Here is a 13,090-nt window from a genome sequence, read left to right as displayed (position 1 = left end):
CTACCCCCTACAACCTATCACATTATCCCACACTCCTAGATAACAAAAATTGTAACCAATTACACACTGGCACCTGTGTGTCCTCCTTCCTGCCCAAGTTTTTTATATTTGTATCTTTCATGCCTAAATTGTAACTTAGTTGTCACCTCCTCTGTTTATGCAGATGGTCAGCATAAAAACGCTGGTCAGAGTTTATTTTACCATTTATTGAGTCTCTTTCTGTGTCCTTCCTAATTTCCCAGTGCCTGGGTGTCTCTACCTTACAGCCTTGGTGGTTATAATTCTCATTAGGGACATTCTTGAGGTGGGGGTGCTTTATCAGCAGCAGAACATTTTTTTTTTCAATTTTAGTGATGAACTCCTTGAGTTTCACCCAAGGCTGGTTTAATATAGCGTGTATGTGTGTGTGTGTGTGTGGGGGGGGGGGGGGCAGGGAGAGACTGATCAGGTCTCAGGCCTGCACCTAGGCAGGGTCATTGCAATCCTGGAAGTCATGCATGTCTGGATCAGTGTGCCCAGATCTGCATCCACCAGGATGGGGTGGACCTCCTAGCCTGCTACAGATGAGAAAAAAACATTCATTACTGCTAAGAGCCTTGAGACTGTAAACTATCCTTATCATTGGTGCAAGGACATACTTGGTTGAGGGTGATGTAGTGGTGTGTGCCACTTCTTCTAAGTGTATTCCCTCACTTACCAACATCACTTTGGTCATGGCTGGGTTGAGCTTCAGCCAGCTACCATGGCCCATGGTCAGGAGACTTGTAGCGGGGTGAACGCCCGCTCCAGCTCTGAAGGGGTTGGAAAAGCCCTGCAGAGGGCTTGGGCTGTGTAAAGGGGCAAACCCCGGCTGATTGGGGAAGTGGCTGCAGATGGGGCCACGCCCCAAACTGAGCCACTCAGCCTTATAAGAAGGCCAGGGTAGTCAGAGCAGAGCAGTCTCCTTCTGAGAGGCGAGGCAAGGCAAGGCAAGGCAAGGCAAGGCAGGGCAGGGCAGGGCAGGGCAGGGCAGGGCAGCGCAGCGAGCGAGCGAGCGAGCGAGCTAGCTAGCTAGCTAGCTAGCTAACCCGGGGGCCTAGGGTAAGGCAGGGCTGGGGAAAGGCCTTGGGGGCTGGGAAGCCCTAGGCCAGCAACTCCCCAGGCTGCAGGGCCTGGTCCTAGGCTATATAGGTATTGGAGTTGCCGAGAGGCAGCCTGTGGGTGGGTAAAGGCAGCCAGTCCAAACCCCTTGTTGCCTGTGATGATTGGCTGATAGACTGCAGTCTTCCCCAGGGTGCGGGGGCTAGATGGTGACTGGCAGTAGCCATGACTGAGGCAACATTGGGATAAGGGGTGGGGGTTCCCCTGGGTGGGGAGACCCAGAGAAAGAGTGGGGTACTGCCAGGGGGGCAGCACCTAAGCCAAGGGCACCGGGGTCCAGGAGGGACACAGGGGTCAATGACAGGCGGATCACCGGCCTGCAGAGGGCACTCCAGTGGCTGGTGAGCTAATTCCCTGGATGACCAGCAGGAGGTGCCGCAGGGGTGAGTCCACGTCTGATTACAAGACTATTTTGCAGTAATAGCGTCTCTGTGTCTAGTCCCAGTCTGAAGTCAGCGTAAGATGGTCCAGGTATTGGTGCTGATCAGGTATGGTTGGAGGAGGCCCTTTGCCAGTTTATTATCTCATGCCAAAATAGGAGTTTGGATTCAAGGTGGTAACTGGGCAGCTCAGGTGCATCTACTGAGTGCTTCTCAAGCACTGACTGGACTGTGGCTCTCAAGGGATTTTACAAATATTAAAACTGCACAGCACCCTGGTTGGGGAGGTAGTTCTTCTGAGTGCATATTCCTGGTGTTGGGATAAAGTATCCCTGGCACCACAGAGCTTTGGAGAAAAACCATGCCCATTCGGGCTGCACAAGTGCTCCCTTGTGGCTGCAGAAATTCATTGCCCACAGCTTTAGAAAGGAGGAGCAATGCCCAAGCACCTTTTTTCTTCTCCTTAGCTGCAAATGGAGGCACCTCGGCTGCGCCTACAGTCTTTCTTTGCCAGACTTCTCACCCCTTTCTACCTCAGGCTGTGTCTGAATCTAGTTAGTCACTCGTGTTTTAGCCAATGGTCAGTGTTTTAGTTTGATGGTAGGTAACTTCCCTCTACAGTCACAGAGCACAGTTGTGTATTCAAACAGTCTGCTTTCAATTTTCAGAAGTGACTAACGTTTTTTGGGTGTTCCACTTGGGATGCCTTAAAGGGGCCTAATTTGCAGGGGCTGGGTGCTTGGCACGGTCTGAAAATCAGGCTCCATTATGGTGCCTCAAGTTGAACCCAAAATCACTAGTCATATTTGGAAATGCAGATATTTTCCCCAAGGAGAGGTTTCTAGGGGATGATGTCATTTTGCAGTTGGATGGCTTGATTTGCAGTAGTGTGTGCGTTTTAGTTTTTGTTTTTTTGCATGAACCAGTTTCCCTTCCATGCATTTTCTCCCCCAGCCTGTCCCCTCTGACACTCCAAACTCTATTTTTCCATTTTCATTGACTGTGATTCAAAGCTACCTGCATTTGTCTTTGCCTTAACTGTATTTTAGAGAGTAAGCAGTACTGATGGTGGAATTAGCAAAATAGTCAGTGATAACAAGTGACCTTTGTTCATCTGCAAATTGTATAAGGCTGCCTTGATGTTGGAATTATCAACAATTGTTCACCACTAATGGCCTTCCTGGAGTTTCAGGATCAATAAACGAGGCTCCCATAATGTCTAACAATCCATTTCCAACAGTTAAGTGTCCTCTTGAAAACACTTCTAATGTTTACAGTTTGGACCTTGGTTTCACATTTGCTTTTGTGCATTAGAGAAGAAATACGCTCCTGTTTTGCTGTATGTCTGTAGCTAGAATTGATGTCCTGTTAGAATTATATTGAGAATCACATTACTCAGGACATGACTTTTTTTTTTACCTTGCAAGGGACGGTTATGTTTGAATCTGTCAGTTTCACAGTGATAAAGAGGTTCCTGTTGCTGGTCAGTTTATGCCAGTCCCATCATTCTGTTTAAAAGTTAAGGATTAAATTCTGCCTGTAGTTCAACTCAGCAGGCCATCTCTCCCTGGCAGCCCCCTGCAAGGGCTAGGCACAATGGCCATCCTTTTAGCTGTTTGTTCCCTGCTAGCTACACCCTATGTATGTTCTGGGAATTCATCCAAGTGCCAATGCTGAGATTTGTCCAGGATAGCAGCGATTTATGTCCTCCCCCCCCCCCACACCTGTTTCAGAGGTTGGACAGTATTGTTTTGGTTCCCAGCTCTGACTCTCACGCCTCCTCTGGGAGATCGCTAGAGCTGAGTGAAATTCTTTTGGTGAATAGTTTATTTGCCCAAAAAATGCAGTTTCAGGTTGACTGAAACTATTTGATATTGATCCCTGTTCCAATGACTTATTTATAAAAAGTAGGAAAGCTTCAACAGAAGAGACTGAGAGCCCCATAGCTCAGTTGTTAGGGTGACCTGCAAAACCCAAGTCCAAATTCCTTCTCCAGATCAGCTAGAGGCAGGAATGGAATTTCGGGCTTCCACATACTAGAAGAGTGCCCTAGCCACCACTGCTCCTCTGCCTTCATTTGACCCAACTTGAAATTTTGCTGACATTTCATATTCAGTGCAACCCAAAATTAAGCCTTGTTTTGACCTGATTGTTGTAACAGTGGCAAACGGCGACAGCGTGTCTGCTCTACTTGTGGCTGCCTTTGCTGATAAAAAGAGAATCCCGTTGGTGCAACAGCATTGGCAGCATTACTGACTACGCTGGTATGTGGCTGAGTTAATGCTCCTCGATAGCACCATATAAAGGGGTAATCTAAAGGCCTTTATTGATTTGCACCAGACTGCCCTCTTTTGTGATTTAAAGTCTTGCTTCTTGAAGTGATGCAGCTTCCCATGGCTGTAATGATTGATGGATTTGCACAGGACCTTAGCTTTGGATTTGGCTTCAAGCTGGAAATCTTTAGTCCTCTTTTTCTGTTCCCTGGCCCTCCCTGACAGAATCACCAGCTCCCTCTGACATTCTTTCTTCCTCCCTGTTCTCCCCTACCACTATTTGTTGCTTTTCTTCTCCATTACCTCTGCTGGTTGCCTCAAACACCTTGGTATTGGTTTGATCTCCGAGGATTGGTATGGGATATGGAGCCTTTAATTGCCTCTAGGTCGCTAGCTTGAATCCAGATCAGAGACCTGATCCATTAGCCCTTTCCTGTGTGAATAGCTGCATTGACTACAGGCAGTAACCAGAAAGTCATTACCACCTGACAGCTTGGACAATGATGCTGATTGAAACAGTACCTGGTGCACAAGAATCCACTACACTGCAGTTGGCACCCTTGCTGACAGCCTCAGTGAGGGCCCACAGTTTGAAAGGACATGGAGCTGGGCCAACCTTCTCACTCCAGGGTGGAAATACCTGTCACCATGGGGCACCTCAGGCCCCAGGGCTGTCAGCCTGGTACCTTTCCCTCAGCACTACATTGACTTTGTTAAAAACATTTACAAGTTATTTGTGTGCATCTAACCCAACCTGTGGTTAATCACATGCTTCCACACAAATGACACCTGTCTCTGAATCCTTGAGGTGCATCTCAGAAAATTGAAAATGCTGCCCCTTTATATTTATTCTACTCTGGATACCTGCGCCCCTCTCCCTCCCCGAGACCTATTGAAGAGTGAACATCTAAACATTGCTCCGGTCTCTTAAGGCCACCACATTCACGCTCTGGATCCTCAGATGGAGCAAGTGCCTGAGGCTATAGATGCCCCACAGATCTAGTGTTTGGTTTTCTGCAAATACAACAGGCTGGGTAATTATAACTGGAACTTTGTTAAAATTTGAAGACAGATGCGGGGGGAGGGATAGCTCAGTGGTTTGAGCATTGGCCTGCTAAACCCAGGGTTGTGAGTTCAATCCTTGAGGGGGCCACTTAGGGATCTGGGGCAAAATCAGTACTTGGTCCTGCTAGTGAAGGCAGGGGGCTGGACTCAATGACCTTGCAAGGTCCCTTCCAGTTCTAGGAGATGGGATAGCTCCATTAATTTAATTTAAAATAACACTATTTATTCATTAAAATTCAACAAAGGAAAAAATATCTCCCCATCCTGCCTTTGATGAATCTAGCTGTTCGTTTGAAAACAAATGAGGAGTTGGTAGAACGGGGCAATGATTAGAAACCCAAAGTCGCAAAGCTCACGCTTATTCTAGTTCTAATGAGATGCTCTGACCGACTTTGGGCGGCTAACATTAGAACTCATTTAGTTCTAATTTTTAATAATTCTGAAAAGCATCAGTAGTCGCTTAATTAGATCCAAACAGACACCTAGTCTTGGCTGTTTAGCCTAACAGGCTTTAATCAACATATTTTTAATGATCGCTTGGTACAGTGGTTGCATCACAGACACTTTGGAGGACACAGACTTGCTTAGTTTGAAAACACTGTTGCATAGTTAAAGTGAAACATGTTTTTTCCTTTCCTTTCCCTCTTTGTTTCCTCTAAAGGGATAAGGAGCGAGTGTTGGCTAACATGGAGCAGGAGTATCCAACGCAGAGAATGGACGTCCCTCGTTTCACTGGGGGAGGCTTTGCTCTCACCAAGCAGCCGCCCAAGGTTATGGCCTAAACTGGAGTCATCTCATCATGTCCCACTTTTCCTGCTGAACTAAATTCGTTCTTGGGTGTTTCAGAGAATGGTTTTAGAGTAACTCATATCAAATATTCTCTTTGCTATCACTGCATTGTTATCATAAAAGAAGCTTATTCTAGAGCGGCCAGTGCTGTAATTTACACACTGTGGGCTAAATTCCACCCTTGATGGCACCAGCATTACCACATGTCCATGGAGCTGCACAGCTGGGACATATGCTGATATTTCTTCCTTATTACTGTGACTTTTTATTTAGAATTGTAACACCCAAAATACTTTAATATGCGCAACTATATACCCTATATCTACCTCCACCCCAAACACATTCTGTTTATCCATCAATTTAAATCTACTAATAGGAAGGAGAAAAACAGAAAAGAAGGAAAAAGGAATAACAAGAAGCTCCATGGCCTATTTTAAGCAAATACAGAGTTGACAACTCTTTGCTCAGATGTTCACATGACAGTTTTGTGCCTCGGTAATATCGTTTGGTTTATTCAATATTTGCTACAGCCATTATTAAGATCAAGGGAGTTTCTGGCCACAGTACACCTACCCACTGTCCATTGTTAAGGGATGCAATTCTGCATACTGGATGTGGATACTAAGGGACATAATTATGTCTGTTCAAATAGGCAGTCTGTCTACTCTGTCTGGAACCTACCATCCTCTATAAATTTTCTTGTGAAGCTGAACTCAAAACATGGCAAACTTTGCACTTTAATTTCTATTAAGAGAAAGATCCTGGAACATTTTTGTAACTTTAAAAAATTGTTTTTGCAACGCAGCGTGAGCCCTCCAATCTTTTCGGCCAAAAGAGATTTAATTACCAAGTGATATGACAAAATCACTGCAAGAGGAGCTGAAGTAGAGAAACTCTCAAGCTATAAAATAAAATGTTTTGAAACTGATTTCTATATGGAATGCTCTCTCTTTGGACTAGTTTTTCATCCCTGAGGAGAGATGCTGATAAATATTTAATACAAAAAAAAACCCTTTGCAGAGATTTTGATCTTTGCTTTGGTGGAATACATAATTAAATATTGAAGCTACTGTGGGAAACTTTTAATGGAAGTGTTTAATTCAGGGGACTCAAGTTAAATACAACAGGGAATCTACTTTGCTGGTACATCAGACTAGAACACCGAGTCATCAGATCTATTGTATTTTTTTTTTTCTCTGTCAAGTATATTTGCACCACAGTATCATTTTAGAGGAGTCTTATTGTCTGAATCTTGTTGTGTGTGTGTGACATTTCAGTATAACCACAATAATCCAATCACAGTAAAGTCAAGATGGCTGACCTGGATAGATGAGTATGAAGACATCCCAAATAGGTCTAGGCCATTCTTTAGAAAGGAGCTGAATTTCCAGTAGTTACTATAAAGCCAGATTCTTTCCCCGTTTACTCAGACTGAGTAGTAATGTACTCTGGGAGTAGTCGTATTGAAATAAATTAAACTATTCCCAGAGTAAACCATTACTTCATATGGGTAACAATGGAAAATTGGGCTCAGAGAACCCTAGAAGCCCAGCCCATTATGCATAAGTCATTTGTTTATTACTCCATATCTTAACTGTACAATATAGGGGCCAAATTCAAAGTTCATTCAAATCAGTGGCTGTCTTTCCATTAATTCAGATTAGGATCTAGGAGAGAGTGTGATCTAATGGTTAAGGCAGGGGGCACGGAATGGAGGTGTAGGTACCAGGCTGATTCTCTGCTCCGCTTCTTTCTGCTTGTGACCTTGGGCAAATCCCTAACAGACAGATTCTTCCACCATTACTTGCACTGTGTAGTATCTAGTATCAAAATAAAGGGGACTATGAATGGAATAAGGTACTATTCAGTGAGGAAGGGAGGCAGAATCTGACCTTAAATATCTCACTGTCTCAGTTTACCTATCTGTAAAATGGGTATAATAATACTTGAGTGGAGAGTTAGGAGGATTCATTCATTCATGTTTGAAAAGCACTTTAAGGTACTTAGATGAAGAGCACTATAGGAATGCAAAGTACTATGTATGATTTGTGACAGCAAGTATGCTTTCTACTCCGAAGGGATGAGTAATAGGTCTGAGCCCACTTGCCAAGTGCAGCAGATAGCAATAAAATTCTAGGAGACTAAGGTTAGGCACCCGAAGTTTGAATACATTGGCCACTAGCCCTGCCCCAGCTCATTGCATTAACTAGAGTTACCATACGTCTGGTTTTTCCCGGACATTTCTGGCTTTTCGGCAATCAAACCCCCGGCCGGGGGTGTGATCGGCGTCGGCCCACCTACCTGCTAGGGGGCGGTGGGGAGCTATGAGGTCACTGGCCGGCCTGGGTCACGCCTCCGTCAGCGGGGAATTAGCGGCGGGGCGGCCGCCAGCAAGAGTCTGTAGCGCGCCCCTCAGGCAGGGGAGCGCCGGCAAAGGTCAGCAGCGCGCCCCTCAGGCAGGGGAGCGCCGGCAAAGGTCAGCAGCGCGCCCCTCAGGCAGGGGAGCGCCGGCAAAGGTCCCGGCGTGGCTCTGCCGGGTAGGGGAGCGCAGGCCCACCCTACACCACTGCGCTCCAGCCCAGGGCCCTGACAGTGGCAGAACGAGGGTCCCACCACTGGGTCAGCGGGGTCATCCTGCTACATAGACTCACCACTGTGCAGCTCTGTCCCTGGGCTACTTCCTACCCGATTGCTCGCCCGAATCCCTCTGGTCCCGTGAGTGCGTCGGGGTAGCCCGCTGCTGGCAGCTCCGGCTCCCCCTTAGGCTCAGGCTCCTCTGGGTACTCGGCTGCTGGCAGCTCCCGCTCCCCCTCCGACTCCTCCAGTTCCTCTGGGTACTCGGCAGCGGGCAGTCCTGGCAGCCCCAGTCCGTCCTCCAGGTGAGGTTTCCATGGGTCCAGGGCCTCCCCTGGTGTGGCAGCAGGCTCTGAAGGGAGCAGCCCGCGGTCTGTGTCTGCCTCCCTCCCTGGTGCTCCCCTAACTGAGCTAAGGGCCCTGCCCTTTATACTTCCTGTTCCACCCCTCCCCTTCCGGGGGGTGGAGCGAGCTTGGGCTGGCCCCGCCCACTCAGGCTGAGGGAAAGGCACTTTACCCTCAGGTTTGGAGGGAAGCCACCCTGGCTCCCTACAGGGGGGAATTGCCAAAAAGCTGAACATGTCTGGGAAAAATAGCGGCTGGGCACTTCCCCTCCCGCGGCTGCTCTGCTCCTCCCCGGACTCAGACTTCAGCTCTGTTTAAGAGCCAAGCTGCCCGAGCCAGCGCTACCAGCTTCGGGCAGCCCCCGTGCCTCCGGACCCCAAGCAGCCGGAGCAAAGCAGCTGGAGCCGGGAAGGAGAAGTGCCCAGCCGGCGGCTCGGGGTCCGGAGGCAAGGGGGGCTGCCCGAAGCCGGTAGCGCTGGCTCGGGCAGCTTGGCTCTTAAACAGAGCTGAAGTCTGAGTCCGGGGAGGAGAAGTGCCCGGCTGGGGGCGCAGGGTCCGGAGGCATAGGGGCTGCCCGAAGCCCGAGTGCTACGGGCTTCATGGTTTGCCAGGCAGCCTCCAGACCCTGCGCCCCCCGGCTGGGCGCTTCCCCTCTCGGGCTCCAGCTGTGCTGGGGAAGCGTTGGCCGGGGGAGCAGGGTCTGGAGGCTGCCCGGCAAACCGTAAAGCCGGTAGCGCTCAGGCAGCCCTTTTCGCGTGGCTGGGAGGGAGGAGGGGGAGTTAGGGCGGGGACTTTGGGGAGGGGCAGGCAAAGGGCAGAGTTGGGGCAGGTCCAGGGTGGGAAAGGGGTGGGGTTAGGGCCTGTGGAGTGTCCTCTTTTTTTATTTTTTAAATATGGTAACCCTACATTAACTTACCGCTTTTAGGAGAACTAAACTTGCTTGGGAATTTGAAAAATTAAGAATTGTTGCTAATAACTTTTATCATTGCCAGGAACTAAGCAACTACAGCCCGCCTAATTTACAGCCTCAGAGTCCTGAAACCTTATGTAGGTTCAGGCATTAAAATTGACTAAAGCACACCAGAAACAGAACAAAACCCCCGAGACTATAAAAGCCAGAGAACTTGAAAATCATTGTCACTGTCTGTGAATCTGCATGGTGCCGAGGTGCTTTTAATGCTCGGAGATTTGACTTACACAGCAGGAAACGACAGAACTTTAATGGTAGCATCATTTGTTCACTTAGCCCTGCGTTGTAGGCGGCATTTCTGAAGTGCTCATTTAGGTCCCGTCGCTGAATAATGATAATTGAATCCAGTACTGGGCGAGATGTAAACCAGAAGGTATAGGCACACTTCACCTCTTGGTTGCTATAAAAGCATGTGAAAAGATGGAGGGCTCGATCCATGCCCCCTGAAGTAAATGGGAACTTTTCCACTCACTGCAGCAGGTGTTGGATTAGGTCCATAGCCATCTGCCTGGTGAGTGTATCATGGATTCTAAGGAACTTCTCTTGTGGGGGGTGTAATACTTTATCAGTGTTTGATTTCAGAGCTCCGGAGAGGGACACATGCTACTTTAAAGACAAGGTAGCTTCCCTGAAGAAGCTTACTATCTAAGGCCCTGACCCTTTAAGCTGAGGTCAATTGGTGCAGAGGGGTCTGTCCGCATCACATTGCAGGAGCCGGGCCTCACTCAGACAACATACATGATATAACAAATTCAGCCACAGAAGCGTGAGCTCTCTAGGGGGAGGGACTATCTGTTTGCTACCCATGTACAGAGTCCCTAGCACCAGGCGGCCCGGATCCATAAATGGGACCTGTAGGCACAACTGGAGTGTGAATAATAGATACAATCAGGCACATGGTGTGTGCTGCTATCTCCTACCAGTGTAAATCAGGAATAACTCCCCGGAAGTCCACGGGGTTTCACTGGTGTAAGGCAGATCACAACCAGGACCCAGCTGTGGGGAGATCAGTATTGCAAACACATAAGAGGGGATGGAGGTGCTCACAAATAGGTGCTTTTCCAAGTGTCACTGAAGAAGGCGTGATGTGTGCATGGAGGGAGCTGTGGCGGGAGCAGCAGGAGAGGAACATGGGTTTTAGCAATGTGTTCTAAATGGCCTAGAAGAGTGAGAGGCGAGACACAGTGTGGCCATCAAGGAAGAGGCTGCGGTAGTTTACAGGAAAGCTAACCAAGGTGTTAGCAGCCTGGGGAAGAAGAAATGAGACATCACTGCGGGCTATCAACAAAGCATCACTACAGAGACACCCTCCCTCTGGATACACTGGCTGTCAGGTAGGTCTGTCAACATTTGCACTGTAAACACTATTATCAGAGCTTTATAATCTAGCTGTACAAATTTCCCTCCGGGCTGGTGTGCAGTGTGCCAGTTCTCAGATCACTGAGCCAAACTGAGCAGTATTCCATGGATGGCTGTGGAGTTACGCCAGGGCTGAATTAACTACGCCACAAGCAAATTTGGAGAGAGGCGGCAGGGTGAAAAGGATCTCTTTGAATGTTTTATTTTAAATCCTAAGCTACAGGAGGGTGAGTCAGTGACAGTCTGGAACACGAGGCAGGAATTGTGGTTTCTAGCCTGGTTCCCTATTCACTGGCCCACACTAAGCCCATCAGGGTCAGCATTTACTCTCTAGGAGTGGAGGCTCTAGCCTCTAGATTAGGTTAATTTGTATTTAGGGACTTTAATAAATGAGTACTAGTTACCCAGTGGGTGACGTCGCTGATGGGTCACCCATTCCACGGGAGGATGGTTTTAGTTTGTTTCCAAAAACTATCGGGAGAGATTGTGACGTTTTTTTTCCATCAAATAGCTCTTTCCTCTACGAATGGTCCCATTCAAGTCAACGGGGCTCTTTGTGGAATAAGGGGTGTGTAAGGGTGACAGAAGCTTGGCCCAGGAGCTGGGGTTAAGGATCTGGTCTTCAAAAAGCCGTGCCTAAGTTGTGCCTGTTAAAAATGCACAGACAGCTGCATATTTTAATCTGGTGCAATTGACCGTTGGCATGTGCAAGTGCATTTGGTGGATGCAATTTAGGAGCAGTTTAGAGTCCAGATCGTTTGAAGGGCTGAGGACCCTCAACTCTCCTTGAAGTCAATGGGAATTGTGATTGCTTAGAACCCCTCAGGAGGGGCCGAGCATGTTGCTGCCAGAGGAGACACTTAGGAAGGGTGCGGTGGGCGGGTGGGAGTTGTTTCCACATCCTTGGAGTGGCAGGTCCAGGGGTTGGAGAAAGCAGGCCTCTCCCACATTGCTTGGCCGCTGGGAGCCACAAGGGTTCCTGGTTCATTGTCTTGGCCCATAAAGCACAAATCTGTCCCAACTCTTGCTTCAGCTGGGGAAGGCGAGCTCATGGCGCATCTCCACGGCAACCAGTCTCTTCTTCCCCGCAGGGTTGGCTGGATGCAATTGTATACGTGCGCCTGCAGCTTGTACTTCAGCCTGAAGAGGGGGAGAGGATGGGTCATCAGGGCTCAGCACCTTTGAGGGGGAAGAAGCTATGTTTACACCTCCCCTTTTAGCATTCTTAGGAGAGGCAGTGAATGGTTGTCAGTAGGACCATGGGATATACCTGGGCTCCCATTGCTAGGCTCATGGCTGTTGCTAAAAAATGAGGCACTTCTCAATCTACTAACCCACTAAGCACAGTGTCTTTGTTCCTGTCTAGCTCAGTATGATTCTGTTCCCCCCTCTAGCAGCTGCTCCACATAAGAGGATAAAAACCTACTAAAGCTACTTGTTAGAGGAGCTGCTCCTTTCGCTCAAGCCATAAAACATGAGTGGTTTTAGCTCTGATGGTCCCAGCTTCAAATCCTACTGAAAACCCAGCCGAGGGGGCATGGTGTTGGTAATTTTGTTGTAGTAAACCTGTGTGAATTGTTATTAGAAGTAAAGAAAATAATCACAACACATGCTCCTGAAATAGACTGATTTTTACATTTTATCCTCCATAAAGCCAAGAACTTTCAGGGGCCTAAGTGGCCCCTGGACACCTGTGGAAACGTGCCCCCTCCTATTCAAATCTGAAGTGGCGCATTGGACTCTCTCTGGGTCAGATTTTGATACCTTTTCTCATTCTCAGTAGCATCTCCTTCCACAGGCAGTCCCATTGGCTTCAGCAGGACTACTCATGCAGTAAAGTACTATCCGGCATGAGCAAGGGCATCACAGAGACTGACCGTGTGTGTGAAACTGAGCCACTTGCAATGTGCTGAGTGTCTAACAATGATCCCTAGGCAAACAGTAACTTCAGTGGAGTTCAAAGTGCTGAGTAGGGTGACCAGATGGCCCGATTTTATAGGGCCAGTCCTGATTTTTGGGTCTTTTTCTCACATAGGCACCTATTACTCCCCACCTCCTGTCCCGATTTTTGACACTTGCTATCTGATCAGCCTAGTGCTGAGTCACATCACAAGAGGCGCTCTGCACCACACATGATCACATCCTTACAGCCACAGAAACACTCGTTTAGAGATGGAGCTGAAATCCTGTCCTTA

The 13,090-nt window shown here is 48.2% G+C and overlaps 1 protein-coding gene across 1 annotated transcript in view; it reads left to right on the top strand.

The window, feature by feature from the left end:
• The window catches only part of CFAP58 (cilia and flagella associated protein 58), a 90,465-nt gene extending 83,604 nt beyond the window's left edge, over positions 1 to 6,861 (top strand). Inside the window, exon 18 of the mRNA XM_054035625.1 lies at positions 5,520 to 6,861. Coding sequence (XP_053891600.1) covers positions 5,520 to 5,640 — 121 coding nt within the window. The 3' untranslated portion in view covers positions 5,641 to 6,861. The remainder of the gene's footprint in view (positions 1 to 5,519) is intronic.
• Positions 6,862 to 13,090: the final 6,229 nt, after the last annotated feature.

Source organism: Malaclemys terrapin, chromosome 7 (genome assembly GCF_027887155.1).
Source record: "Malaclemys terrapin pileata isolate rMalTer1 chromosome 7, rMalTer1.hap1, whole genome shotgun sequence".
Taxonomy (NCBI): Eukaryota; Metazoa; Chordata; order Testudines; family Emydidae; genus Malaclemys; species Malaclemys terrapin.
The sequence above is the reverse complement of the archived record's forward strand: the minus strand, read 5'-3'. Positions and strand labels throughout refer to the sequence as shown.